Raw genomic sequence first — 22676 nt, forward strand, 5'->3', positions numbered from 1 at the left:
GCTGAGTATAAGGTATACGCCCTACCGCTGTGTTATCTCTCTGGCCTGAAATTATTTTTATTGATAGAAATTTAGATATCTGGGGCCGGAGGGATAGCATGGAGATAAGGCATTTGCCTTTCATGCAGAAGGTCATTGGTGCGAAAACCGGTATCCCATATGGTCCCCCGTGCCTGCCAGGAGCAATATCTGAGTATGAAGCCAGAAGTAACCCCTGAGCACTGCCAGGTGTGACCCAAAAACCACACACACACAAAAAAAAGAAATTTAGATATCTGTTAGGGGACTAAAAGAGAAAGAGAGATATGTGTTTCTGAGAGAACACACACTTCTTCAGAGGGGAAAGAACCCGGGCAAATTAGTTGAAAGCCACGGCTGGTAGGGCATTTGCCTTGCACACAGCCAACCAGGGTTCTACACCCAATACCCTATTATGTTTCCCCTAGTCTGCCAGGAATAAATCCTGAGCACCACCAGGTGTGGCCCCAAAACAAACAGACACAAAAAAAAATGATTTAACCCCGGTGCACCTCAGTTTCCTTATCTGTAAAATGGGATTAATTACGTCAGCCAGAAAGGATTATGTGGATTAAATAATGTACATTGGAGATAATGGGAAGTAACTGGCCTGGTGCCTGTTGAGGGGTTGTTTGGGGTTGTGTTTTAAAAGTGGGGGGAGGCAGGAGCTAGCACAGGGATTTGGGCACATGCCTTGATGGGCAGACCCTCGGCAAACTAAAGCCCCCAGAGCACAGGTGTGGACCCCAGCGTCTCTTACACACTGAACCTGCTTCTCCCCACCCTAAGAATGCCCCTGATTAGCAGTCTGGAGTCCTCCTCCTCTTCCTCCTCAGGTTTTTTTTTTTTTTTTTTTTTTTTTTTTTTTGGTTTTTGGGCCACACCCGGCGGTGCTCAGGGGTTACTCCTGGTTGTCTGCTCAGAAATAGCTCCTGGCAGGCTCGGGGGACCCTATGGGACACCGGGATTCGAACCAGCCACCTTTGGTCCTAGATCAGCTGCTTGCAAGGCAAACGCTGCTGTGCTATCTCTCCAGGCCCAGGTTTTGTTTCTTTTAATCAAAAAAGAGGACTGGTGTAGGGGTTAGCCCAGGGCTGAAGGCTCGGATCTCGCCTGCAGCTGACCTGGGTTACACAGCCCACACGAAGGCCTGCTACAGAAGTCCCTGAGCACTTGGGGAGAGAAGGAAATGAGGGTGATGGAGGCTTTGCAAGGGGCCAGAGCAATGATGCACAGCTGGTAAGGCGTTTGCCTTGCACGTGGCCCACCAACCGATTGGGGATCATGGTTCGATCCCCGGAGTCCTGACTGGCCAGGAGCTGACCTCAATCAAGCTCAGAGTCAGGAGTCAGCCCTGGGCCCAGCCGGGTGTGGCCCCCAAACCAAACTCCCAAACTCTCAGCGACCCACCAATCCACCGGGAAGAGGCTCTGCCTGCCTGCTTACCCGAGGCCTGGGTTCTAGACCCTGCACAGCACTCTAGGGCTAGGTGGTGGAGCGCGGAGCTGGAAGCAGCTGGACACAGCCAGGGTGTGTCCTAAACCCGCCCCTGCCCCACCCCACCGCCCCAATTCAAAAAGCCTGCGGGCCGGGCTCTGCTCCTCCACCTGTCCAGGCTGCAACGTGCTGAGAGGACAACCGCAAGGGGCTCAGGTGGGGGGCCTAAGACCCCTCGGACCCAGGGGTCGGGTTGTGTGGGATCGCAGGGAGAGCAGAACAGGCCGGACCCCGGGAGGCCAGGCAAGGCCTCTAGAGCAGCTTCGTCTGCTCGTCCATCTGTCTTGTCCGTCCGCCTGTCCATCTGTCGATCCGTCCGTCTGTCCGTCCGTCCGTCCGTTTGTCTGCCTGTCCATCTGCCTTTACGTCCGTCCATCTGTCCATTTGTCCGTCTGTCTGTCCGCCTGTCCGTCCTCCCGTCTGTCCATCTAATCGTCTGTCTGTCCGTCCGATTGTCCTTATGTCTGGCCATTTGTCCGTCTGTCCATCTGACCGTCGATCGGTCTGCCCGACAGTCCGTCCGTCTGCCTGTCCGTCTGTCGGTCTGTCCGTCTGTCTGCCCGACCGTCCGTCCGTCCGTCCGTCCGTTTGTCTACCTGTCCGTCATTCCGTCTGTCCATCAACAGTCTGTCCGTCCATCCGTCCGTCTACCTGTCCGTCTATCCACCTGACCGTCTGTCCTCCCGTCTGTCCGTTCATTCGTCCGTCTACCTGTCCGTCCGTCTGTCCATCTGACCGTCCATCTGTCTGCCCGACCGTCTGTTTGTTTGTCCGTCCGTCTGTCTGTCCGTTTGTCTACCTGTCCGTCATTCCGTCTGTCCATCTAACCGTCTGTCCGTCCGATTGTCCTTCTGTCTGTCCTTCCGTCTGTCCGTCCACCCGTCCGTCTACCTGTCCGTCCATCCGATTGTCCTGCCCGCCCGTCGGTCCGTCCGCCTGCCGGCCCCTCCCGGCCACCCATCCCTCCATCCCGGGCGGCGGCGGGCGGCGGCGTCGGCGCGGGCCGCGGGGCTCGGAGGCGGCGGAGGCGGCGCGGGGCGGAGCGCGGGCCGGAGGAGGAGGAGCCGCGGCCGCCGCAGCCGCTGACAGCGGCCCCGGGTAAACAAGCCGCGCCGCGCCGCGCCGCCGCGGCCCGGCCGAAGCGCTTCCCAGCCTCGCCCAGGCCGAGCCCGAGCCCGAGCGCCGAGCCGGGCCGAGTCTGCTGGAGCCCGGCCCAGCCCGCCCGCCCGCCCGCCCGCGCCGGGACGCCGCCGCCGCCGCCCGCCCGGAGCGCGCCGAGCCCAGCCAGGCCCGCTCGGCTCGGCTCGGCCCGCCCGGGAAAGTTTCCCCGCCCCGGCTCCCCAGGGTAAGCCGCCCGGAGCAGGCACGCGGGGCCGGGGCCGGGGCCGCGGCCGGCCCGAGACGCCCAGCCGAGCGCGCCGGCTCTTGGCCGCCGGACCCGGCTCGGGCCCAGCCGGGCCGCCCGGGAGGAGAGCTGCTGCGCGGGTGGTGAGCGAGGTTGCAGCGCGCGCGGCATGCGGGGCGCCCCGGCCCGGCCCTGCGGGGGCCTCCGGCAAGAAGGGGGCGAGACAGGCGGCAGAGACGCCGGGCGGGCCGGGCTGCTTGGGCTCTGGGCCCCGGGACGCGTGGGTGTCCCCATGCCGCTCACCGGGGCGCGCGCCCCGGCGCAGCTCGGCGAGGTCAGGCGGGCCCCGGAGGCTGCCTGGGTGGCCGGCCGCGTGGAAGGGCGGCTGGGCTGGGCTGGGCTGGACGCGTCTGACAGCCGCCCTCCCCTCGGACCCCCCCAAGCTCGCCCGGGTCCCTGCTCCTTCTCAGTTGCGCGCACCTTCCTCTCCCTGCACCCGAGAACTGACGTGCCGCCAGGACCCAGGGATGGGGTCTAGGAAGGGCCGGGCAGGTGCTGGGCACGGTGGGCACGCAGCCCAGGAGGAGGGTGGCCGAGCCGGACTCGGTCCGTCCGTCCCCCCCCCAGTGTCATGATTTCCTGAGTTGGGCTTTAGACTGAGAAAGAGAGGGGAAAGGGGAGGAAAAGTTTGCAAAGCTTGTGTGTGACCTAGCGGAGGAGACTGAGGCCCATGGAGAGGGGAAGGGACCGGTCTAAGTTCACAAGGCCAGCCCCATCTTGGAGGCTCCTGAAACTGGACCCGGCTCAGGGTCCAGAGCTGGAAGGAGTCGTAGGATCGCGTTTCCCGGGGAGCCCTACCCTTACCCGCCTGCCCCGCAGACCCCTGGGGCCTGTTTGGGCCCCTGCCAGCCGGTGGGAGGTGCCTGGGCCTCTGCCTGCGCTCATAGCAGGCCCCGCCAGTAGGTTCCTGCTCTCTGACCCCAGTGCCGGAGTCTGGACTCGGCCTGGATCTCTCAGGTTTGAGCCTCACCGGTGCTGGCTGGCGGGTGAGTCAGCCGAGTGGGGGTGTTGAGTTCTGGGCCAGCATTCACTGTTCCCTGTACCTGGGGAAAGGGCTTCTCCCTCCCTCCCAGTCTGCCTGGAGGGTTTGCGAGATTCTGGGAACGGGCTTTGGGCTCAAGGTGTGGGGCTGTGCCCTGAGCCACCTCGGCCAGGTGCTGCAGATCTGATCCCTTTACTGCCGAGAGTGGCCATAGCTTTTCCAGACCACGAATATCTATAGGGTCAGCGGCAACCCCCAGCCCTGTGGTTTGTCCCTGGCTCTCTGGCTGCCCAGAGTTTCCTCTGATTGTCTGCCTGTCTGTCTGTCTGTCTGGACCTTGGCCTCCCACAGCTTCCCAGGGCTGCTCCTTCCAGGCTCTGCCAGAGGCTCGTAGACTCTGTCCTGTCCCCGTGAGGCCAGAGCGCCCAGCCTGCTGCCCTCAGCTGTCGGGTTATTTTGGTGTAAACCGAAAATACACCGGGAATTGCCTTTGAGCCCCCTAGCCTGTGGGGCGGGACTGCACCCAGCTGGAGGGGACCCTCCATGGTATGTGCCCGCTCAAGGCCTGGGAGAGCCCAGTGCTCGGTGGAGCCAGGGGGTGTAAGAGCGTCCAAGATCTGGCCTGGGCCTCCACCTCCTGGCCTCTTACTACCCCGGGGGTTTGGCTCCTGGTTCTTCCCAGGGCCCTCTGTGGGGACATTTATGTGACCCAGCTGAGGTGTCCTGTTGTCTGTTTGCGAAAGAGGAAAAACACTGCTGGGCTATTGATTCAGCCTCACGTTGGAGGCAGGTGGCTCATAGCCCTGGCTCAGGTTACGCCAGGCTGGAGCAAGGGGTCAGCTGGGATGTCCAGGCCCCACCAGGCAGGGCCCCAGCATTCCTCGGGAAACTGAAGTCCTAGCTGAGCTTCTGTGTCTCCCTGTTGGCCCCTGGGTCTCCTGTCCAGCTTTGTCTCGCAGCCCCATCCCCCTAGCCCAGGGCCACCCTCTCCCATTCCTATGCCGTTGGGTCCCAGATCGGCTTTACTGATCCAGGGAACTCGGGTGAATTGTGTAGGTGAGACCTCCGAGGACATAAATCCAGCTCCAAGCTTTATCCCTTTGCAAGACAGACCTGGGTGGTTGGGAAAATACTAACACAGAGAAAAGAAAAGCACAACTTGAGGCTGGGGGGAGGGGGCGTGGTCCACGGGGGTGGGTGGGAGCCTAGCTCTGGCTCTGGGTGGCAGGAAGAGACCACTCGGAAACCGCTCCGCCCTATGACCCGTCCTCGCATCCAGGCTGGTGGGCGCCTCTTTCCTTGTCATTTCTGGTCGTGAGTGACTCAGTTCTCACTTCTCTTCATCCCACTTCCGTGTCCGCCCATGGCGGGATGCTGGCAGCTTTGTACAGGCAGATCGGCCGGCGGCTGGCACCCCTCGCCACCGGGATAGAGCTCCGGGGCAGGGAACAGCTTTCCCTAGCGGCTGGGGAAGAGCTAACCCTCCCCCTTTTTCCTCTCTTGTCCTCCAGAGCCGGCAGCCGCACCTTCCTGTGCCAGTCCTGCCCACCCGGCCCCATGCCCCCTCCAGCCAGACCCAGGCCACGGGCTGAGAGCAGGCACGTGGGGGCCAAGGCTCTGTGACCAGGCCCGGGAGTCGGGGCTCCGGGGGCCCGGCCACCCGTTCCTCGATGGAGCTGAGGCCCTGGGCCCTCTGGGTGGTAGCTGCAGCAGGAGCCTTGGCCCTGCTGGCCGCCGACGCCCGTGGCCAGAAGGTCTTCACCAACACGTGGGCCGTGAACATTCCTGGTGGCCCGGCCGTGGCAGAGAGTCTGGCCCGCAAGCATGGCTTCCTAAACCTGGGCCAGGTATGTGTGCTGTGGGGGGGTGGCAGCTGAGGGAACCCCACAGTGCTGGCAGGGCCTGGACCCTTCCTGGTAGGCCTCGTGGCAGCCAGCGTCCATCCTGTCACCGCCTCCCAGAGCCCCAATCTCTACCCCTGCTTTCTCACAGATCTTCGGTGACTACTACCACTTCTGGCACCGTGCTGTCACCAAGCGGTCGCTGTCACCTCACCGCCTGCACCACAGCCGGCTGCAGCGGGAGCCTCAGGTGAGTGCAGCCCCAGGGATGGGCAATCCCTGCTCCTCCTCTGTGCCTGGCCTCTAACCCTCTCCCTGCCCCTGTCCAGGTCCAGTGGCTGGAGCAGCAGGTGGCCAAGCGGCGGTCCAAGCGGGATTTGTTCCGGGAGCCCTCGGACCCCAAGTTCCCCCAGCAGTGGTACCTGGTACATGACCTTCCCCAGCCACCCTGTCCTGAGTCCAGACCCCCGTGTCGTAGCTCAGCTCCCACTGGCAGCATCTCAGGAGGCCCTGGGGCAGGGGAGGGATTTGGGCCCCGTCTCCCTTCATGGTGCGGGTGTCTCCACAGTCTGGTGTCTCCCAGCGGGACCTGAACGTGAAGGAGGCTTGGGCCCAAGGCTTCACGGGTCGCGGCATCGTGGTCTCCATCCTGGATGACGGCATCGAAAAGAACCATCCGGACTTGGCAGGCAATTATGTGAGGAGGTGGGGTGAGGCACCTGTGAAGGGCGCGGGGTGAGGGGAGGAGATGAGGAGTGAAGGGAGCAGGGGGAGGGGTGCACACTGAGCACTTTGCTCCTGATACCACAACACCCCTCTCAGGACCCCGATGCCAGCTTTGATGTCAACGACCAGGACCCCGACCCCCAGCCTCGGTACACGCAAATGAATGACAACAGGTGAGAAAAACAGTGCTGCTGCCCTTCCTTCCCTCCCCCACTGAAACAGTGCTCTTTGGGCATGGTACTCACTGCATAGTGCTCTCCAGATGTGATACTCTTTGTGCAGTGCTCTTTGAGTCTGGTACCCGCTGCACGATACTCTCCAGGCATAGTACCCACTGTGGAGGGGAGGTGGCTGTGGTTAAGTAGGTCTTGGGGATGATCCCTCTACCCCTTCCTGCCCCGCCTCTGACTTGTGGCTTCGCTTTGTAGGCACGGTACCCGCTGTGCGGGAGAGGTGGCTGCTGTTGCCAACAACGGAGTCTGTGGTGTCGGTGTGGCCTACAACGCTCGAATTGGAGGTGGGTGTGGTGTAGCTGCTGTGGGAAAGGGCTGAAGGGATCAGTTTTGTCTTCCCATTTCCCTGCCACCTTCCCTTGACAGCACGGCGGGAGGGCGCTTGCCTTGCATGTGGCTAATCTGGGTTCCATCTCTAGCGTCCCAAAGGATGCCCCAGCACCGCCAAGAGTGATCCCTGAGCATAGAGCCCGCAGTCAGCCCTGAGCTGACTTTGCCAAAACCTTCCTTGAAGGCCTCGATTAATTTGGGCAAGGGAGGGGACAGAGAACGGAGGATGGGGACTCCCAGTTAGTGCTCAGCTCAAAACAGACCCATGATTCAGTGTGAGGCCGGGCAGTACCAGGGTGCCTAGGGCCCTGTACTCTGACCACTGTGCTCTCTGGGCCCAATGTGGATTCCTGGGACCACGTGTCAAGTTTTTAGAGGGTCTTTGACTGCTTTGAGGGTGGTCCATAGAGGGCGGAGCATGTGCAACAGGATCTCCCTGAGTCCCCCTTCACCCCTCCCACGTGCCCCCAAAGGGTCTGGTCACCAGCCGGACCCTACAGTGTGCCCCTCTCTATCCCTGGCTTTCACCTCTGTATGGCCATCATTTGTAAGGGACTTGGGGCTCCCCGTCCCTGCCATTCCTGGGGTGCAGAACACGGCCTGCTCCAGGGGCATCCCCGGCAGCTGGACCCACGCGGCCCCCCCTCTCCCTGCCCCTCCATGGCCAGGGGTACGCATGCTGGATGGTGAAGTGACGGACGCGGTGGAGGCCCGCTCGCTGGGCCTGAACCCCAACCACATCCACATCTACAGCGCCAGCTGGGGCCCCGAGGACGACGGCAAGACAGTGGACGGGCCTGCCCGCCTGGCCGAGGAGGCCTTTTTCCGGGGGGTCAGCCAGGTGAGGGCCGGTCCCCACAGTTCACTCTTCTCAGCTCCTGCTTCAGCTTCCTCTTTTTCTTCTTTCCTTTTTTTTTGTTTTTGGGTCACCCCATGGTGCTCAGGGGTTACTCTTGGCTCTGTGCTCAGAAGTCACTCCTGGCAGGCTTGGGGAACCTATGGGATTCCGGGAATCAAAATGGAGTCCTTCCGGGGTTGGCAGCTTGCAAGGCAAATGCCCTATTGCTGTGCTATCGCTCCGGCCCTTTTTCTTCCTTTTTTAAAAAAACAAAAACAAAAACAACTGAATCTTACAGTCCAGAGCTATAGCTCAGCAGGGAGGGCGTTTGCCTTGCACGCAGCTGATCCTGGGTTCAATTCCCATAAGTCCTCCGAGACTGCAGCCAGGAGTCATTCCTGAGCACTGAGCCAGGAAAACCCCTGAGCACTGCTAGGTGTGGCCCCCAAACCAAACAAAAATGGAATCTTGTTTATTTTTGCACTTCAGAAGACTCATGTTTGTTTTGCATGACATACGATGTCATGGTCCAAAGGTCATATTGTCAAACTCTTAGAACCATCATATTGCCAGTAGCATGACACGCAACAGTTTTCACAGTTGAGTTCTGGCATCTAGACTTTGCACCACCCTCATCACCAAAGTATCAATATGTCTTCTCACTTCTCATCCGTGTCGTCCTCCTTTCTTCTATAATATGTTTTGTTTTGTTTTGTTGGTTTTGGGGGTTACACCAGCAGCTCTCAAGGATTACTCCTGTCTCTGTGCTCAGAAATCGCTCCTGGCAGGCTTGGGGGACCATATGGGATCTGAGAATCGAACCTGGGTCCGTCCTAGGTTGGCCGCATACAAGGCAAACGCCCTTTGTGCTATCCGTTGGTGCTATCACTCCGGCCCATTTCTTCTGTAAAATGTTTAATTTGTAGCAGGTAGAGTGATAGCACAACTGGGTGGGGTCCTGAGACGAAACAAAACAAAATGTTTGATTTGGCAAGGAGCATATTGACTGAGTGGCCCCAGCAATAGCACAGCGGGGAGGGTGTTGGCCTTTGCATGTGGCCCTCCTGGGTTCAATCCCTGGCACCCCATAAGGTTACCCTAAGCCTCGCCAAGAGTGAGCCCTGAGCACTGCCAGGTGTGGCCCAAAAAAGGAACCCTCCAAAAAAGTGTTTATTGAAATGTTAAGGAGGAAATGACTAAGGGATTAGAGGAACTGAACTGGGGACAGTCTCTGGCCTGGCCAGGGTAGCCTTGCCCATGTGAGATCCTAGTTCCATCCCTCCACACCCATGTTCGTCACATAGCAACTGATGCCCTGGGCACTGAGCAGCCTGGTGGCATCACACCAACAAGTGCATTTTTGCACGCACGCCTGATCCCACAGGGATCTGTGCTGGGGGGCCTGGACAGCTCCTGCCTTTCCTGCTATGCCTGCTCACTTTCTGGCCTCCCTATGTCCCCATTCCCCTGCACCCCGCTGGCCAGTGAGCTATGCCTTCTGTTGTCCGCAGGGCCGCCGTGGACTGGGTTCCATCTTCGTCTGGGCCTCAGGGAATGGGGGCCGGGAGCACGACAGCTGCAACTGCGATGGCTATACCAACAGCATCTACACGCTGTCCATCAGTAGCGCCACGCAGCGGGGCAACGTGCCCTGGTACAGCGAGGCCTGCTCCTCTACCCTGGCCAGTACCTACAGCAGCGGCGACCAGAACGAGAAGCAGATTGTGAGTGGAAGGGGCACTTGAGAGCGGGTTGGAGGCTCCTAGAATCTTGAGAAACTGAGGCCCAATGGGGCTGGAGAAATAGTGGTAGTAGAGCATTTGCCTTGCATGCTGCTGACCCGAGACAGGCCCAGGTTTGATCCTCGGCATCTCATATGGTCCCCGAGCCTGCCAGGGGTGATTTATGAGCACAGAGCCAGGAATAACCCCTGAGTATTGCTGGCTATGACCCCAAAACAAAACGAAAAAGGAAACCGAAGCCTGGCTGGGAACCAGTGTTAGCTTGCCCACGGTGAGCTAGTCTCGCCACTAGGGACCCCACCAGCCTCCGCTGCCCTTCATGAGCTTAACCCTGGGTCCTTCTGCAGGTGACCACTGACCTGCGACAGAAGTGCACAGAGTCGCACACGGGCACCTCGGCCTCTGCCCCGTTGGCGGCAGGCATCATCGCGCTCACCCTGGAAGCCAAGTGAGTTCTCGTTGGAGATGGGACTTGGGGGCCACTCGGCTCCACCTTGACACTGAACACCCGGCCTCGCTCCCTTCTCAACAGTCAGAACCTCACATGGCGGGACATGCAGCACCTGGTGGTCCAGACCTCGAAGCCAGCCCACCTCAACGCCAACGATTGGGCCACCAATGGGGTGGGCCGGAAAGGTGAGCGTGGCACAGCCGGCCTGGGCTGGGTGACGGTGGGTAGAGGTGGGGATCCCCTGCCATGGAACAGACCTCTCACCTGCCCACCACCCCACCACAGTAAGCCATTCCTACGGTTATGGCCTGTTGGATGCGGGGGCCATGGTGGCTCTGGCTCAGAACTGGACCTCCGTGGGCCCCCAGCGGAAGTGTGTCCTCGAAATCCTCACAGAGCCCCGGTAAGGAAGGATGAAGGCTGGGCATCGGGTACGGGCTGGGTTGCTGACAGACCCAACCCCAATGGTGCTCCTATCCCCTGCAGGGACATCGGGAAGCGATTGGAGGTGAGAAAGACAGTGAGCGCCTGTCTGGGGGAGCCGAGTCACATCCGCCGGCTGGAGCACGTCCAAGCGCGCCTCACTTTGTCCTACAACCGGCGCGGCGACCTGGCCATCCACCTGGTCAGCCCCATGGGCACCCGATCCACCCTGCTGGCCGCCAGGTGCCTCCCCATCTCCTCCTGCCCAACCCTGATCTGCTCTGGGTCTGATTCGGGATAGGGGGGACTTTTGGCTTCAGGCTCTCCAGTACCCCTTGCCCAGTCCTGTTGGGGCCTGGAAATCCAGCCCAGGTGGTGCTGCAGGGGAGGTGGGAACAGTCCTCAGAGACCAGGGAACCTCACGTGGCCCGATCCCCGTCCCCACAGGCCGCACGACTACTCGGCAGATGGCTTCAACGACTGGGCCTTCATGACCACCCATTCCTGGGACGAGGACCCTTCTGGAGAGTGGGTGCTCGAGATTGAGAATACCAGCGAAGCCAACAACTATGGTAGGGCGGGAACTCGACGGGGAGAAAAAGGGATCAGAGAGGGGCCCAGGAAGCGGGTTCCTGGAGGCAGTGTCTTTCACTTCCCCCAGGGACGCTGACCAAGTTCACCTTGGTGCTGTACGGCACCGCCCCGGAGGGAGCATCCTCGTCCCCTGAGAGTATCGGCTGCAAGACCCTTACATCCAGCCAGGCCTGTGTGGGTCAGTCTGGGTTTCAGGGGGCTGGAGAAGGATGGGGGTGCGCAGATCCCCTGTTGAACCACCCCTGTCTTGCCTCCTCAGTGTGTGAAGAAGGCTTCTCCCTGCACCGTAAGAGCTGCGTGCAGCACTGCCCGGCCGGATTCGCCCCGCAGCTTCTCACCACGCACTATAGCGCCGAGAATGCCGTGGAGACCATCCGTGCCAGCGTCTGTGCGCCCTGCCACCCCTCCTGTGCCACCTGCCGTGGGCCGGCCCCCACCGACTGCCTCAGCTGCCCCAGCCACGCCTCACTGGACCCCGTGGAGCAGACGTGCTCGAGGCAGAGCCAGAGCAGCCGAGCGTCCCCGCCTCGGCAGCCATCCGCCCCGCCGGACTCAGAGCTGCAGCCGCGCGCCGGGCTGCTGCCCTCGCACCTGCCCGAGGTGATGGCCGTCCTCAGCTGCGCCTTCATCGTGCTGGTCTTTGTCACTGTCTTCCTGGTGCTGCAGCTGCGCTCGGGCTTCCGTTTCCGGAGCATGAAGGTGTACACCATGGACCGCGGCCTCATCTCCTACAAGGGGCTGCCCCCCGACGCCTGGCAGGAGGCCCCGTCCGACTCGGAGGAGGAGGAGGGCCGCAGCGAGAGGACTGCCTTTATCAAGGACCAGAGCGTGCTCTGACGCGCCCGGCCACCTCGCCTCGGCATTCACCAAAGTATTTTTTTCTATCTTGGGAACTCTGGGGGCCAAGACCTCGCCATGCCTGAAATGGGGGTCCCCGGAGGCCTCCCCGCTCTCGCCCCTCGTGTGCGGAGAGAGGAGAGGGACTGGAGCGGCTCTCCCAGGCTGCCTCTTCTTCCAGTCCCTGCTGGTTGCAGTTCCCTCACCGCTCCTCGTCCCCCTAAAGCAATAATGGTCCCCCACAGGCAGCAGGGAGGTTGGCCGAGGGGGATGTGACGGAGGCGGCCACTTTCCAAGGGCTTCGGCACCCTCACCCTGTCCTACCCCACCCCGACCCAGCGGTGAGCCAATAAGGGACCAAGCCAGGCTGGTGCCAGGCAGCGCGAGTGCCCCTTTGGCCCAGCCTTGCTGCCCGCTGAGCCCCTGGGGGGCTGCCGGGTCCCTGTTTTCTGAGCCCAGGGCTGCCGGGCAGTTGGCACTCACAGACCCGGAGCCCCTGGGTGGGTGGCGAAGCGGCCTCCCGCCCGCGCCCACCCGATGCTGCTTTCCCTGTGGGGACCTCAGGGGCCGTTTGAGGATATATTTTCACTTGGTGACGATTTCACTTTAGATGCTAATTCCTTGTTTCTTTTCAATTTTTTAATTTTTTTTTTTGTGGGGAAGGGGCGTTTCATTTTGTATTTTTTAAGGGGGTAGCGGCGGGACCACCCACCTCCCCACGCCCAGTGTCCACACTGCTGACCCCCCCCGCATCTGCCCAGGGCCGTGAAATATATGTGGGGGGGCCCTAGCATGTTGCCAAGGAGTGAGCGGAGCTGAACCCCATTTGCGGAAGGGGCAGGCGGGCCCAGGAAAGGGGGCACGCTGGGAGGGGCGGGCAGTCACCCACTGTCGGTCGCAGGGGTTTGTGCCAAGGGCTTGTGGGTTCTCCAAGTGCCAAGGGTGGGCCCAAGCACCCCGAGCCCCTCCAACACTGTGCCCTGGTGGAGAACGCCCCAGCCTTCCTGCCCCCCAAACACCCCTCTTCTGACGTGCCTTTTGCACCCCTCCCACGAGGACAATCAGTCCCCTCCCGTCGTCTATCCGGGAGCCCCTTTTTCTTCCTCCTCCCTCTGGGTACCCAGCCACCTGCCCAGGGGTGCCCCGTGTCCTCTCACCCCCACCCTACCCCACCCTGTGGCCAGCCCGGCAGGTTTTGTAAGATACTGGGTTGGTACACAGGGATTTTCTTTTTTCCTTGTAATTTAAACAGGCCCAGCGTTGTTGGTTCTATTTAATGGACATGAGATAATGTTAGAGGTTTTTAAGTGATTAAACGTGAGACTATGCAAGCCAGGCACTGTGCCCTGTGTGCTGAGACTGTTCTTTCTGGGGTGGGGGGCCCAGGCGACCCAGGGATTGGGGGACATGGGGTCACCTCTTGGCCAGCGGGAGGAGTGGATGAAGCAACATTGGGAACCAGGGGGCCGGTATAAGCCCAGCGTGGCCTGCAAGGACTCAGACCCTCAGGATGGAAGTCCAGTGCAGAGTCAGGGGACCTGGGCAGGGCCAGCTCTTTCTCTGTGTCTCTGGGGCAGAAAGGGACCCAGGACCAGGGCCTGAAACCAGGCTGGATCGTGGTCCAGGGGTCGCTGTGCCTTAGCATTCCTGGGGCTCCCCTTTTTCCTTGGAGCTGAACCTCAGCCCCTGCCTACCCCTGCACACCAGGGCCATTTCCCGGGGCTCCAGGGCGCGGTGGCGGCTCCTGGGCCATTCTTCCCCGCCCCTCCTCCCTTCCGTTTCCTCGGCTGGCCAGCCAGGGGCCAGGGGGGCCAAGCTCCCGCCCGCCCCTTCCCTTCCCTTCCCCTCTGTGGCCCGCCCCAGGCCCCAGCAACTGAAACCACCGGAGGAGGAAGCAGCAAAGCAGGAACAGGCTGAGGGTCGGTGGGGCCTTGGGCTGGAGTCCTTCAGCAGCAGCCTCTGAAGCAGCAGCGCAGCTCTAGGGCCTCTGTCCTGATCCTGGCTGGGGCAGGCCAAGGGCAGCTCTGGCTCAGCACACACCCACCCTGGCTGCTGTGGCGTTTGGGGGGAAGCCTGGGAGAGGGAGCTCCTAGCCGTGGGCCCCACGCCAGGGCCCGGCCGGACGCCGGAAGCCCAGGAGTCAGTCTCACGCCAGGCGGGCCACCGTGCGAGCCAGACCAGACCTGGCCCAACCTGTCTCCTCCTTACGGGCCTTCTCCATCCAGGTTGATGCCATGGGCTTCTCCTCGGAGCTGTGCAGCACCCAGGGCCACGGGGCCCTGCAGCAGATGCAGGAGGCAGAGCTGCGGCTGCTGGAAGGCATGCGCAAGTGGATGGCCCAGCGGGTCAAGAGTGACCGCGAGTATGCTGGGCTCTTGCACCACATGTCGCAGCTGGACAGCGGGGGCCAGAGCCGCGGCCTCGGCCTCGAGAGTTCCATCAGCCAAGTGAGTCCCATCACCTAGTTCGGGAATGCCCATGGCATGACCGCCCTGTCCACTGGAGGGGCACGGGGAAAGTGTGTGTGTGTTAGAGAGAGAGAACAGCTTTGGGCAGGCGCGAGTGGACACTGCTGTCTGTCCCCCATCCCGTGCCACAGTCCTGGGCCGAGATCACCCGCCAGACGGAAGGCCTGAGCCGGCTCCTGAGGCAGCACGCAGAGGACCTGAACTCGGGGCCCCTGAGCAAGCTGAGCCTCCTAATTCACGAACGCCAGCAGCTGCGCAAGAGCTACAGCGAGCAGTGGCAGCAGCTACAGCAGGACCTCACCAAGGTAGGACCAGGGGGGGAAGTCAGCGGCCCTGACCACAGCCCCGCTCTGGCCTGCCACAGCTTCCTCCTCTCCAGCAGGCATCGACTCACTGTCCACACAGCCCTGGTGTCCAGGGCGCAGTGAGAGCCCCAGAGCTGAGAGCCCTTGTCTCTGATCCCGCCACCCTCATCCCCTGCACCATACACCTTCCAGACCCCCCAACATCCCAGAGCAGTAGCAGGACCGGGACAGGGAAACCAGACAGCCTGGGTCTGAGTTAATGCAGCTCGCTGGTCTCAGGCTGTGCAGAACAGGCCCTGGACTTGGTCCCCCACTGAACTAGCCCCATTGGCATCAGGCTCCAGCGGCCCCTAGTGGCGGGACTCGGCCCGCATTGCATCTGTAGGGGGTTTTCCAGGAACCCAGCGACACCCATTTGTTCTCCAATGGTCCCCTGCTCCACGAGTGATTTCCACAGAGGCTTCGTGTTCACCCCACCGTGCTCTTTAGAGAACAGAATGGTCTCGTCTATGTGATTCACTCAGTTTCACTCAGGCTCAAAGGAGTGTGAGGGGGACTTGCCCAGAGGAACCCATTAAATGGAATGAGAACTCTGGTCTAGACACCACCCCCCCTTCTTTTTTTTTTTTTTTTTTTTTTTTGGTTTTTGGGTCACATCTGGCAGCACTCAGCACTCCTGGCTCTATGCTCAGAAATCACTTCTGGCAGGCTCAGGGAACCATATGGGATGCCAGAATTTGAACCACCATCCTTCTGCATGCAGAACAAATGCCCTACCTTTATGCTATCTCTCCAGCCCTAGACCCTTTTTTAGTTTTTTTTTTATTTCTTTTTATTAGGGGACCTATGCTCAGGGACCTCACTTGGCAGTACTCAAGGACTATATGTGATGCCAGGAATTAGACCCAGTTTGGCCCCATGCAAGGCAAACACATTAACCCCTGTGCTATTTCTCCAGCCCCTTGACCCTCTCTTGTTCCCTTTGGTAAAAATGACAAGCTCCTTACAAGAGGAAAATGTGGGACTTTTAGTTAAAAAGGGATGGATTTGGGGGACCAGGGAGAGAGTACTGTGGGTGGGGCATTTGCCTTACTTGTAGCCAACTAAGTTGGATCCCTGAGTGCAGAACTAGGAGTCGACCTGAGCACAGTCCAGTGTGGTTCCCCTTCCAGCCCCCCCCCCAAAAATATGTATTTCCCCACAAGAGCCATACATCCCTCACAGGATCCTAGAGTTGTGATATGTGGTGGCTGGGTCTTTCCGTCATAGCTGCCCTTTCCCAAGACCTGTCGTGAGCCGTGTGTGTGTGTGTGTGTGTGTGTGTGTGTGTGTGTGTGTGTGTGTGAGAGAGAGAGAGAGAGAGAGAGAGAGACAGACAGACAGACAGACAGACAGACAGACAGACAGACACTGCCACCACCTGTGTCCTGCCTCATTGGTCTCTCCTCTTCTCTCTCCAGACCCACAGTCAGGACATTGAGAAACTCAAGAGCCAGTACCGGGCTCTGGCACGGGACAGTGCTCAGGCTCGGCGCAAATACCAGGAGGCCAGCAAAGGTACGTGTCGGGAACTTGTGATGGCTCGTAAGCAGACCCATACCGGGGAGGGAGTGCCCAGCTCCCCACTGCCATCCCCACATCCCTCTCCTCCCCCACCTGGCAGACAAGGACCGCGACAAGGCTAAGGACAAGTATGTGCGCAGCCTCTGGAAGCTTCTGGCTCACCACAACCGCTACGTGCTTAGTGTTCGCGCCGCACAGTTGCACCACCAGCACCACCACCAGCTCCTCCTGCCAGGGCTGCTCCAGTCCATGCAGGACCTGCACCAGGAGATGGCCCGAATCCTGTGAGCCCACACATCCACCTGCAAAGCCCATCCCAGGGCAGCTGTCTGGGCCCCAATTTCTAGGCTCTGGGGCTCTGAGCAGAAAGTGGGGCTCAGGGAAATGTCTACTCTCTGGGATCTGTTTGCAGGGAAAGAGGATAAGCAGATAAAGAACATCGCAGAGCAGGGCTGGAGAGATAGCACAGCAGTAGGGCATTTGACGGTGGTTTAAATCCCAGCATCCCATATGATCTCTTGAGCCAGCCAGGAGTGATTTCTGAGCGCAGAGCCAGGAGTAACTCTTGAACACTGCCGGGTGTGACCCCCCAACACAAAAAATTAAAGGAACATCACAGGATAGGTTGTGCATACCCGAGGGGGAATTCAGAAGGGCCTGGGGCGGGGAAAAGGCCTGGGCTTCCATGGTGGGTTCTGGGGTACAAGGTGCCTGAAATGGCGCACCCTTGAACACTGCCGAATGTGGCCCAAAAAACCAAATAAAATAAAGGCAATGGGAGAGGGGACTTTAAGGTGGGGGGATTGTCCCATGCACCCTGGACGCTGCTATGTACATGGCCTTAACCTGGGGAGCAGAGCAGCTGGGAAGCCAGGTAGGCACCGTGCTTGAGGAGTCCAGGGCATGCAAGAATAGGATCAGCAAGGTCAGACCAGAGGCTGGCGCAGGACCAAAAGGTCCCAGCTGGGAGGTGCATACCAGTGGGCTCTGCTTTGGGAAAGTGGAAAGGGTATGTGAGAGAGAGGAGCCCCAAGGGTGGAGAGAGGCCTGGTGAGATTTTATGGGTGCTGGGCTGGCCTGGGGTGCTTTCAGCAGGCGGAGTTGTCGGGAGTTATGGGGTCAATCAAAGTAGTTAGCTCAAACCATCTGGGACTCCCATGATGGCATCTTGGTTCTCCCCGTGTTGTGGCCACCACTCCCATCATCCTCCGTGTCTCAGCCATGGGGGCTACTCCAGTTAAATAGCATCCAGAGGCCCGAGCAGTAGCACAGCAGGGAGGGTATGTGCCTTGCACGCGGCCAACCAAATCAGGTTCAATCCCCAGCATTCCATATGGTCCCCTGAATCTGCCAGATGTCCTGAGACAGAGCTAGGAGCAACCCTTGAACACTACCGAATGTGGCCCAAAAAACTAAATAAAATAAAGGCAATGGGAGGGGGGACTTTAAGGTGGGGGGATTGTCCCATGCACCCTGGATGCTGCTATGTACATGGCCTTAACCTGGGTCTCTTTGGGCAAGGAAGGAGATCCTGCAGGAATACCTGGAGATCAGCAGCCTGGTGCAGGACGAGATGGTGGCAGTGCATCAGGAGATGGCGGCCGCTGCCACCCGCATCCAGCCCGAGGCCGAGTACCAGGGCTTCCTGCGCCAGCATGGGTAAGGCCTGAGTAAGGTCCAGCCCAGCCTGCTCGTCTCCCAGAGCCACTGTCCAGGCCCTAACATCTGTCCCGGACACACAGGACCGCCCCGGATGTGCCGCCCTGTGTCACCTTCGATGAGTCGCTCCTGGATGAGGGGGAACCCCTGGAGCCAGGGGAGTTGCAGCTCAACGAGCTGACCGTGGAGAGTGTCCAGCACATGTAGGTACCGGGAGGAACTATCCCCTGCGCCAGTGGCCTGCGAGGCCCCCAGTGATAACGCTGCCCTGTGCAGGCTGACTTCCGTGACCGAGGAGCTGGCCACGGCCGCCGAGACGGTCTCCACCCGGCAGGCCGCTGTGATGCAGCTGCAGCAGGAGCTCCAGGTAGAGGAGCAGAGCACGCACCCCCGCCAACGGTGAGTGGCGTGAGGGCCTCGAGGGCCCCGGGTGCCCCATTTGTTTCCCACCCCTCGCCCAAGCTGAGCCCTGCTGTGCCCTCTCTCACCCCTGCAGAGTGCAGCTGCTGGGCAAGAAGCAGATGCTGCAGGAGGCACTGCAAGTGCTGCAAGTGGCACTCTGCAGCCAGGCCAAGCTGCAGGCGCAACAGGAGCTGCTGCAGGCCAAGGTGGAACAACTGGGCTCGGGGGAGCCGCCACCTGTGCCACTGTTGCAGGAAGATCGTCATTCCACCTCATCCTCGGTGAGCAAGCACGCCTGTGCCTCCACTTATGCATGTCCCAGCCTAGGCGTGTGCGCACTGCTGCCTGCGTGTACATCCCCACCAGTGTGCGTGCATGGTGCGTGCCTCCGTCCTGTCCACCCCAGGCCCCAGCCCCAGTCCACCCCCCCTGCTGCCCATGTGCTGTGTGCCGCCTGCCTTCCACGCCCTCCGCCCTGCCCACCTGCTGGCCCCGGTGTGCCTCCTCATTTTCGCCCTCCCCCTCCCCAAGCCCGGCCACGCGCTGACGTGTGTCCCTGGCCCCAGGAGCCTGAGCGGGACGGGAGCAGGACGCCCACCCTGGAGCTCCTGAAGAGCCATATCTCTGGAATCTTCCGCCCCAAGTTCTCGGTGCGTGTGCCCAGCCGGCCCTGGGTCGGCCCAGCTCCAGGTCGGCAGCTGCTGATCCCTGTACCCCGCCTAGCATCTCTGCTCTGGATTTTATAGGGGGGGGGGGACTCCCCGATTTTTGCCACCCTGCACAAGTGATGAAGAGGCCTGTTGCTTGTGCTACCATAGCTCAAGTTCCCACGGGACAATGCTTGGGGTCCCCAGGAGTAAGCCTGGCCGGTGGGTCCACCACCAGTCCGTAGCCCTGCCATGCCACTTGGCCATCAGTAGGAACTGTGGGGGGTGAGCAAGGTGCTTCTAAGTGACCCCCCCACTGGCTGAGTGACCCTCCTCTGCCCAGCTCCCCCCACCTCTGCAGCTGGTCCCTGAAGTGCAGAAGCCCCTGTCGGAGCAGCTGTGGTACCATGGCGCCATCCCTCGGGCCGAGGTGGCCGAACTGCTGACGCACTCGGGGGACTTCCTGGTGCGAGAGAGCCAGGGCAAGCAGGAGGCCGTCCTGTCGGTGCTGTGGGATGGGCAGCTGCGACACTTCATCATCCAGTCAGCCGACGTACGTGAGGGCCGGGCCAGGGGGTGTGGGGTGGGACCCCTCAGAGCCGCTGCCCCTCAGCCTCCAACTCCCTTGCCCCGCAGAATCTGTACCGGCTAGAGGGAGACGGATTTCCCAGTATCCCACTGCTGGTCGACCATCTGCTGCGCTCCCAGCAACCCCTCACCAAGAAGAGTGGGGTAATCCTGTGCAGGGCTGTACCCAAGGTCAGCATCCCACCACCCTTCCTGGGTGGTCCAGTCCCCATCCTTTCATCATGGTTTTGTATTTTTGGTTTGGAAGGCAAATGCCTTGACTGCCACCCCAACATTTAATCACCCCACCCCACTTGGGGTTGAGGTCCAGTTTAAGAGACACTTCTATGGTTTTGCCTCCAGTATGAACCTCTCAGCAGGCCCAAAGGGACACTGAACACCATTGATGATGTCCCCCCCAAAATTTTGACTCTGTACCCTGTTCCTGCCTCCTCCTCTTTTTGCCTCTCATGTGACTAATCCCCTTTTTTTTTTTTTTTTAATTTATTTTGTTTTGGGACCACACCCAGCAGTGCTCAGGGCTTACTCCTAGCTCTGTACTCAGGAATCACTCCTGGTGGTGTTCAGGGAGACCCCATGGGACCCTAGAGAATCAAACCTGGGCCGGACACATACAAGGCTAGTGCCCACCCTTCTGTGCTATGACTCTGCCCCCCCCCTTTATCATTGTTTTGTAAATCAAATTTCATCTTTGTTTTGGGGCCATTCTGGGCAGCACTCACGGTGCTTGCAAGCCACTCCTGGCAGTGCTTGGGACCGAGTGCATGCTCCATACTATTCTACTGTCTCCCCAGTTCCAGACTCACACACCTGGGGCCTAGACCGAGATTGGGGGGCAGGTTTCTGTCATCTGCAGGGCCCAGCACACTTGTTTTTGTTTTTGTTTTTTGTTTTTGGGTCATACCGGACAGCACTTAGGGGTTACTCCTAGCTGTACGCTCAGAAATCGCTCCTGGCAGGCTCAGGGGACCATATGGGATGCCGGGATTCGAACCACCATCAATCTGCATGCAAGGCAAACGCCTTACCTCCATGCTATCTCTCCGGCCCCCAGCACACTTTTTGACTGACGCTGTCCCTGCCCCCTCTGCAGGACAAGTGGGTGCTAAACCACGAGGACCTGGTGCTGGGGGAGCAGATTGGGCGGGTGAGTGTCTCCCAGCTGGCTTGCTTGCAGCCTCAAGGCCCTTACCAGTTCTGCTGGCTTCCCTCTGCACACCTCTGCATTCCCCGCTGTACCCTCAGATCCTGGCATTCCCTGCCTGACCTATCCCCATCTCGACTGGGAATGGTGCCACCCTATTGCCCCAGGCACAGTTCTGCCACCCCCACCTGTGTGTGGAGAAGCCACCCCTGGTTAAGGCTCCTCTGGGAAGCAATTATTCCCTGAAACCCAGATGGCTAGTCTGGCCCACACAGTACTGGCAGTGAGGAAGGGTTGGTTCTTCCCATCCTGGGAGCTGTCCCTGGGCAGAGCCAGTTGGAGTTGGAGGGCTGGGTACAGGGCAACTATGTAGAACTGTACCCCTTCCAGGGGAACTTCGGGGAGGTATTCAGCGGGCGCCTGCGAGATGACAACATGCCCGTGGCCGTCAAGTCCTGCCGGGAGACCCTCCCTGCCGAGCTCAAGGCCAAGTTCCTGCAGGAAGCCAGGTGGGTGTGTGGGTGGTCGGTGTGGGGCAGGGCAGGCAGCAATCCCCCAGTCCCTGCACGAGCTGGGGAGGTGACCTGTGAGATCCACTCCCCCAGGATCCTGAAGCAGTACAACCACCCCAACATCGTGCGTCTCATTGGCGTCTGCACTCAGAAACAGCCCATTTACATCGTCATGGAGCTGGTGCAAGGTGAGAACAGTGAGGCACCTCCTGGGATGCAGGCTTAACTCATTCCCCTCCCCAGGGAAGCTTAGCTGAAATTGGGGGGCTGTTCTTCCCATTTCAGGGGGTGACTTCCTGACCTTCCTCCGCACGGAGGGGGCGCGCCTGCGCATGAAGACGCTGCTGCAGCTGGTGGGGGATGCAGCAGCGGGCATGGAATACCTGGAGAGCAAGTGCTGCATCCACAGGTGGGCACTGGACAAGGGCAGGGGGTGTAGGCTGTGGGGACCCGAACTCAACCCACCCCTCCTGCCCGCAGGGACCTGGCGGCCCGCAACTGCCTGGTGACCGAGAAGAACGTGCTGAAGATCAGTGACTTCGGGATGTCCCGGGAAGAAGCTGATGGTGTCTACGCAGCTTCTGGGGGGCTCCGGCAAGTCCCAGTGAAGTGGACGGCGCCCGAGGCCCTCAACTATGGTATTTGCGCCCCACGGATGGGGGGTTAGGTAGACACACACACAGCCCAACCTGCTCACAAGGTACACACAGACACACACACAGACACACACAGAGACAGACAGACACACATATACACGCACAGCCTGCTTACAAGGTCCTGCCTCCCACAGGCCGCTACTCCTCAGAGAGTGATGTGTGGAGCTTTGGAATCCTGCTCTGGGAGGCCTTCAGCCTGGGCGCCTCGCCATACCCCAACCTCAGCAACCAGCAGACTCGGGAGTTCGTGGAAAAGGGTAAGACGTGCTGGGGGTGCATCTGTCCCAGGGAGCTGACGCTGGTTCCCCACCCACCCCCAACCCCATAGCTCCTGCCTAGGGCTGGCCCCATTTCCCCACCTGGGAGGTTGGGGTCAGACAGCCCCTCGGATGGGTACTCCCAGCCCCTTCCTGCCTCCTCACCCGTGTGCCCACAGGGGGCCGCCTGCCCTGCCCCGAGTTGTGCCCAGATGCCGTGTTCCGGCTCATGGAGCAGTGCTGGGCCCACGAGCCCTGGCAGCGGCCAAGCTTCAGCGCCATCTACCAGGAATTGCAGAGTATCCGGAAGCGGCACCGGTGAGCGCAATGGTCAGCCCGGACTCCAGATGCAGCTCCTGCTGGGGGGTGCCCCCGACTTGTACAGGTGGAAATAATAAAACCACTCGTGCCACAGGAGCTGTGGGCAGGTGTGCTGATTTGGAAGCCTGAGCGGAGACGGGGTCGGGGCTCAAACTGGGGAGCCCAAGGGCCAGTGGTCCCCATGCACTGGCTGCTGGATGCAAGTCTTGGAGATGAGGGAACGACGCTGAGATGGGC

General features: G+C 60.4%; 2 protein-coding genes across 2 annotated transcripts; both read left to right on the forward strand.

Annotated features, from left to right (window-relative positions):
- Window positions 1-3688: 3688 nt before the first annotated feature.
- FURIN (furin, paired basic amino acid cleaving enzyme) lies at window positions 3689-13248 on the forward strand. Its single transcript, XM_049783289.1, has 16 exons — window positions 3689-3906; window positions 5414-5749; window positions 5895-5993; window positions 6073-6168; window positions 6312-6440; window positions 6566-6642; window positions 6898-6986; window positions 7701-7873; window positions 9382-9594; window positions 9960-10060; window positions 10145-10248; window positions 10349-10466; window positions 10550-10729; window positions 10934-11058; window positions 11148-11258; window positions 11340-13248. Exons 2-16 carry the CDS (start codon window positions 5573-5575, stop codon window positions 11915-11917), a joined length of 2370 nt encoding a protein of 789 aa, XP_049639246.1. The 5' UTR covers window positions 3689-3906; window positions 5414-5572; the 3' UTR covers window positions 11918-13248.
- Window positions 13249-13780: 532 nt separating this feature from the next.
- On the forward strand, window positions 13781-22479 carry FES (FES proto-oncogene, tyrosine kinase). The gene is made up of 19 exons (XM_049783305.1): window positions 13781-13836; window positions 14143-14364; window positions 14517-14690; window positions 16151-16247; window positions 16354-16537; window positions 17775-17912; window positions 17996-18115; window positions 18189-18311; window positions 18409-18595; window positions 18881-18964; window positions 19305-19514; window positions 19598-19720; window positions 20643-20696; window positions 21084-21202; window positions 21299-21393; window positions 21491-21614; window positions 21686-21843; window positions 21996-22118; window positions 22298-22479. The coding sequence occupies exons 2-19, from the start codon at window positions 14152-14154 to the stop codon at window positions 22438-22440; spliced, it is 2469 nt and encodes an 822-aa protein (XP_049639262.1). The 5' UTR covers window positions 13781-13836; window positions 14143-14151; the 3' UTR covers window positions 22441-22479.
- Window positions 22480-22676: the final 197 nt, after the last annotated feature.

The sequence above is a fragment of the Suncus etruscus genome, chromosome 11 (genome assembly GCF_024139225.1).
Source record: "Suncus etruscus isolate mSunEtr1 chromosome 11, mSunEtr1.pri.cur, whole genome shotgun sequence".
Classification (NCBI taxonomy): Eukaryota; Metazoa; Chordata; class Mammalia; order Eulipotyphla; family Soricidae; genus Suncus; species Suncus etruscus.